This window comes from Bison bison, unplaced genomic scaffold (assembly GCF_000754665.1).
Source record: "Bison bison bison isolate TAMUID 2011002044 unplaced genomic scaffold, Bison_UMD1.0 scf7180017864139, whole genome shotgun sequence".
NCBI lineage: Eukaryota > Metazoa > Chordata > Mammalia > Artiodactyla > Bovidae > Bison > Bison bison.
Genome location: NW_011494711.1, coordinates 6,362,897 through 6,369,269, shown reverse-complemented (window position 1 = coordinate 6,369,269; position 6,373 = coordinate 6,362,897). Strand labels below are relative to the sequence as shown.

Here is a 6,373-nt window from a genome sequence, read left to right as displayed (position 1 = left end):
AAAGGAGATCAGCCCTGGGTGTTCTTTGGAAGGAATGATGCTAAAGCTGAAACTCCAGTACTTTGGCCCCTCGTGTGAAGAGTTGACTTATTGAAAAAGACTCTGATGCTGGGAAGGATTGGGGGCAGGAGGAAAAGGGAATGACAGATGATGAGATGGCTGGATGGCATCACCGACTCGATGGATGTGAGTTTCAGTGAACTCCGGGAGTTGGTGATGGACAGGGAGGCCTGGCGTGCTGCGATTCATGGGGTCGCAGAGTCAGACACAACTGAGTGACTGAACTGAAGATTTAGAGACCAGGGATACAGCTTGACAAAGAAAGAGGGAAACTATGTGGAGATCAGCTAAGAATTTTCCTTTAAAAAAAAAAAGAGCATCTCTGCACACCTGAAAGCAAAAAAAAAAAAAAAAAGTCGGGGGGCAACAAATGAAGATGGTGAAGACACTAGAAAAGAAGTAAAAGTAGGAGCAAAACTTACATAAAGTAAGCAAAGATTCAAAGGCAAAAGCTGACATTCAGCTATAGAGTGGAACACCACCTCTAACAGAGAGGGAAGGAGTTAGAAGTAACATTCACTAAGTAGCTAAAGTGCAAGTGGCTTTAAACGTCATCTCAATACTTCAGATAGAAGATTCTGAATCCATGACCATTTGGAGTTCAAAGCTCAACCCCATATTCTACATGTAAAAGCTATAAAATCTCAAATCTGTCAAAGGCAAAAGTCTTTCCATTTGTTCCTAACCCTACATTTACTTGTAACCTTGCATCTTTCTTGGTACCATTTCCTATTCCAAACTAATGTATCAAGTCTCCCCCTTGCTTCTAAAATCAGATATCCAAGAAATCTTCAACTATTTGCTATGCTTGACTAGGAAGAATGGTAAATGTTAGCAGTCATATATAAGAACAGACACTTCCTTGGAGCACCCATTTTATAATTAATCCAACCAAACATTCAAAATACTAAACCCTGAGATACATGGGATATTAAGGCAATCTGTTCAGATAATCACAAATAGATGAAGTCTTACACACTGAAGACTATGAGAGCTAATACTGCATCTCCTAAATAGCAGCTAGCATATGTGTGATCAACTTTTGATCATCCTATCATTAACCACCCACAGGCTTCCAAATAATTATTCATCAGGCATTTTAGTTACCAACTCTATTTACAAACAATGCAACTTGATTCAAATTGCATGTAAATGATTTCCTGATCCTACATACTCTCAAATACCAAATAGATGATACATGTCATCATCACATCAAACAGTACTGGAATGTGAAAACGACAAAGAAAAATGGGATAATACCATTAACATTGTTTACTTATGGCTAAGTCTTGAACTACTACACAGTAAAGTTCCTCCTTATATGAACAAAAAGAACTGAAGGCTATAAGAATATTTAAGGTTAGGCAAGGCAGTATCCCCAGTGCCTCAATATTTAGACAAAAATAATGCTTAAGTGTGCAATAAACACCTTTAGACTACTTCCATGTAGAAGCACAAAAACAGGGTCATAAAAATAAGAACTCAAAGGGACTTTGGAGATTTAGTTCAACCTCTTCATTCCAAAAACAAGGAAATTAAGTTAGGTGTTTAGGAAAGCCACAAAGCCACAGTATACTCAAACGAGAACAAGAATATATGTCCTCAGTTTGATGCTAAACTACACAACCTCCCTATAAACAAGCAAACAAGATAAGCATAATAACTGTTTTTTAACCAAGCAAGAATGGCAGAAATATGGGTGAGTGAAGATAAAAAAATGAATGTTACCGACACAGTAGATCAAAGACAAAACTACAGAATCATTTAGAAGCACTGTTCTATTAAGAGTGAAAGTTTTGGACTCAAGTGGTCACCGCAGCTAAATTTACACACATTAAACCCATTTCTTCTGCAAAGTGGGGATTAAAGAGGAGCCTCAGCTGGACAGGGAGGATTAAGAGAAAACAAGAAAATCAGACAGCACTTGATACACTGCAAGTCCTCAAATAGTACTATAATATCCCTGTTATTTTATTTTAGAGTCAAAGTTTTTGAGTTAGCAAAATCTTTTTCCCTCCACAAAGTAAAAAAAAAACTATTTACTATTTACAACACAGATACGTACCTTTAAAACTTTAAATAGCTGAGGAAGTTTTTTCTCAATTTCTGTAATGATTTCTTTTCCATCTTCTCCAGTCATACGACTTAAAAGCAGAAAGAGCATTGTTTATGCAAATGGCAGATACAAAAATGAACTATGAAATACCTGCACAATCTTTTTAAACATCATGTTAGAACATTGGCAAATTGATCCAGTACTTAAGATACTTAAGAATATTTAATGCGATATACATCTGAAAAAGTGAAGCTTCCCTGATGGCTCAGCAGTAAAGAATCTGCCGGCCAATGCAGGAGACGTGGGTTCGATTCCTGGCTAGGGAAGATCCCCTGGAGAAGGAAATGACAACCCACTCCGGTATTCCTGACTGGAAAATCCCATGGATAGAGTGGGCTACAGTGCATGGGGTCGCAAAGAGTTCGACACAACTTAGCGACTAAACAACAACTAAACGCGAATAAACCTCAGAATAACTTGTGCATCCACACAGTACACGTTTTGACAGCTTCGCTAGGTGAAGAGGAAACAAGGAAACCTATCGCTAATTACAAATTTACTAAAACTTACTAAACATTTATCATTTTGTATCAATTTCCAAACAACCGACAGATAAGTCGGAAAAAAACAGTCTGCAGGGGAGAAAACAGTGCGAAGCACTTGCGGTTAAATAAAACTCGAGTTATTGCTCTATATTAAAAAACCAATTCTGGGTTTCCCCACTGTCCCGAAATACAGGTGGCTTACACTGAAAAACCACTACTCTGGCCAAATCCCTCCCAAACTTTTCTTAATCCTCCTCTTACAAGACACACGTGCAGGCTTCCTCATTCCAAACAGACACCGTAAGGGCAGCAGCACCTGCACCCCGGAATGTCACCCAGCACGCACCCCCCACCCCACCTCGCCTCACTAGCGACCCCGGCGTCCCCCCACAAGCTGCAAAGCTTCTTGAATACACAAACTCGCTCGGCGTGCAGCACCCGGACTGTCTTCCCCCTACGACCCCCCAGGGCGCCCCACCCCCATCCGCCCCCAACAGGCCTCACCTGGTCAGGGTCAGGTAAGCGTCGGTCTGCTCTCCAAGGGAGGCGGAAGGGTCTTCCAAAGTCTCCAACAGCGGTGCCAGGGGGCTCTGATCCGCGGCCGTCATGTCGGCCACCCTGAGGCCCGGACCGGAAGAGGAGACAATCCGGTGACCGATGGAAACCGACCCGGGCGGCCCGGCGTGAGTCCGGGCCCCAGACCCGCGCTCCCGCCGCGGGCTCACAGCCCCACCGCGTCTACACCGGGGTCCCTGGCGCACAAACCCAAAGGCCTAACCTTCCCCTGAGCGCCGCAACACGCACCCAGGGCCACGCCGCGCTCCGGTCCCGACCCGCTCCCGCCACCACTTTCCCGGGCAGCTTTCAACAGGGGGAGGAGACCAGCTGGGGGCGGGAGAAGCCCGGGGAACGAGGCGTCTCGCCGCGAGGGGGCGGAGATTGATCAGGCTGAAGGTTCCCCGCCGCCTAGCACTGACACCCCAGCATTCACCCCGACGTACGAGGATAGGCCTGCGTCGTCTCCGCCGCTGCCCTGCAGCACCCGGACGTGGCCACAGCTCCACTTTCCCAGTTCGGGCTGTTTACTCCCGCGTGCGGCCCGCTCCCTCCTCGACCAAGATGGCGGCGGGGGCGGGCCCCGGAGTGCGCGGGAGTAAAACAGGCCTAGCGGGAGAGGCTCGAGCCAATCCAACAGGGGGCGGAGTGCCCAAATCATCGATCGCCTCCATTCCCCGCCTTGTTGTCCCGCCCTACCCCTCAGGTCACCTTGCGGGGTGGGGAGGGAGGTTGGGCCCAAATTTTACCATCTAGAAACTTGAAATTCAAAATGTAAGCGGATCGCCAAGTTCACCAGACTAAATTTAGTGGATCTTCAAACTGCAAGTCCAGTATTTGTTGAAGTATTAGCAACAAATCATTTAACAACAGGAGATAACTGTACTCTGATATTTAAGAGCAGCGTTTAGATTGGTCTAGATTCCAACCCTACTTCCGCGTCACCTTGGCAAGTTAATCAACTTTTTTATGCCTCAACTTCCTCCTGTGTAAAATATGGATGATAATAGTACCGACTTCAGGTGAAAGCCAAGTGAGAAAACGTTGAAGAGGCCAGAGGCTCTCCTGTTTTAACAGTACATAACAATGGCCGGGAGCATATTCATGATTCAACTGCTTGCTTCTGCCCCCCACCCCCTCCCGCCTTAGATATTCTGATTCAGTCGATTTAGGATCTACATTCTTCTAATTGGCCTCAGGTATTGAAGGGTGGGACTTGATTAACACTTAACTCTTGGAGACTTAATACTTGGAGAACCTACTTATACCCTTAATGAAAGTCATTGAAAGTGAAGTCGCTCAGTCGTGTACGACTCTGGGACCCCATGGACTGTAGCCTACCAAGCTCCTCAGTCCATGGAATTTTCCAGGCAAGAGTACTGGAATGGGTTGCCATTTCCTTCCCCTGGGGATCTTCCCAACCCAGGGATTGAACCCAGGTCTCCAGCACTCTTCACCGTCTGAGCCACCGAGGAATGAAAGTCCTTACCCCTTTTATAGACCTCTGAGCACTTCCCGCTGCACTCAAAATTGTATCTACTTTAAAATAGGATCTAAGGCCCAAGAGCAACTGGTCTTTCCACCCTGGTCTCATGGGTGCAGGCACCCGGCTTGAGCCTCTACTTATCCACACTGTACTTATCAGCTGTACTGAATTCAGGGCTGTGGTTTGCCCTGCTCTGTGTTATCTGCACCTAGCAACTGCTACTGCTGCTGCTAAGTCACTTCAGTCGTGATTTTCCAGGCAAGAGTACTGGAGTGGGGTGCCATTGCCTTCTCCGGCACCTAGCAAAGCGTCTACCAAACCAAGCTCTCACAGCATGTTTCTTAAACAAAAAGATGAAGGAAGAGAGAGGAGACACACAAGTCCTTGTGAGCCAAGCTGTGGAAATTAAAGATTTTAGGAAATAGTTTAAAGCTGTGTCTGGATGAAATGTAGAGACACTTTAGACATAATGGAGGAGAAAGCTTTTCAATGCAGTCTGGTAGCAAATCCTTAAACATTTGGAGGGGAATTTGCTCATTTTCTGCATTTTGGCAAAACACAGATACTTAAGAAGGGAAAAAGGTTATTAGACTGAAATATATGGACAGCATTGCTTTGGATTGAGATCTCAGTATTGTGGATTTCTTGTGTTGGAAAGAGAGAGGATCTTGAAATCCTGTTATTTTTTATGAAGGGTGTGAGATTAGTGGAAAAAACATTAACTTTGTCTTGAGACAAGTATTCAGTACCTCCACCCAATGCTGGTGTGCCTCGCTCGGCTTTTCTCTTCTTTCTAACACTTATCACACTCTGATATTTCATCGTGTATCTATTTTTTTATTGTCTGCTTCTCCCCACTAGAATATCAATCCCTTATGTGTAGGGCCTTTGTTCTACTCTTTTTTTTCCCCTAATTCCTCATTTATAAAAAAGAGGTTGGGGTGGTCATCTTGCTCCTCTTTCAAGTGTATACAACCATGCTCTTCCTGAAATGTTTTGTAATTTATCATCGTCACTCTCACACCAGAGATCCTTTAGCAGTTCCCATCAATCACAGGATGAATTTCAAAATTCTTGGCATAACATGCAAGCCTATTATTGGGTCACTGCTTCACCTCCAGCCTGAGCCCCACTTCAGCCAGGTTCTAAACAATCTGCCAAAATCTGTAAATTTTCTGTGCCTTTGAAGGTCTATGTTATTCTTTGTGTTTAGACCATTAAGTCAATTTTTCAGGTGTGGTAAATGTCAACTAAAATATACCTTTTAATGAAATCCTTCCCTTATCTACTTTATCCCAATGGAGAATTAAATGTTGTCTCCCTGCTGATAGCTTTTTGTATGTAAACCTGTTAAAGTATCTTACATATGCCTGAAGTGGAAGAGTTGCAGGTTAGCCTGAGGGGCATTAGTTCCAGCCATTATCTTAATCATTGCCTCCTCCCTGTTCTTTGGTATTTGCTTAGTCTGATCTAAAGTATCATTACTAAGATATCGCAGAGTCTAGACAAATCTCATTCATCACATAGACCCTTCTCCAGACGTCTTTCCAACTAGATTGCTATACCCAAGCTTCTCTTTTATAGGAATTCTGAAGCGACCACCATGAACCGGCTCCCACTGAATTTTATATTACCTGACACCCAATGAATATTTTATTTTAGTTTATCAAT

General features: G+C 44.1%; 1 protein-coding gene across 6 annotated transcripts in view; it reads right to left on the bottom strand.

Moving 5' to 3' along the window:
- The window catches only part of RIF1 (replication timing regulatory factor 1), a 57,402-nt gene extending 53,613 nt beyond the window's left edge, over nucleotides 1-3,789 (bottom strand). For 5 of the 6 annotated variants that reach the window (XM_010839972.1, XM_010839975.1, XM_010839976.1 and 2 more), the window contains exons 1-3: nucleotides 3,663-3,789; nucleotides 3,166-3,279; nucleotides 2,126-2,204 (exon numbers count right to left, since the gene is read on the bottom strand). In XM_010839972.1, coding sequence (XP_010838274.1) covers nucleotides 2,126-2,204; nucleotides 3,166-3,269 — 183 coding nt within the window. In that variant the 5' untranslated portion in view covers nucleotides 3,270-3,279; nucleotides 3,663-3,789. Of the gene's footprint in view, nucleotides 1-2,125; nucleotides 2,205-3,165; nucleotides 3,280-3,439; nucleotides 3,539-3,662 lie in introns of those variants that run through there. The other variant, XM_010839973.1, reaches the window with a different exon arrangement.
- Nucleotides 3,790-6,373: the final 2,584 nt, after the last annotated feature.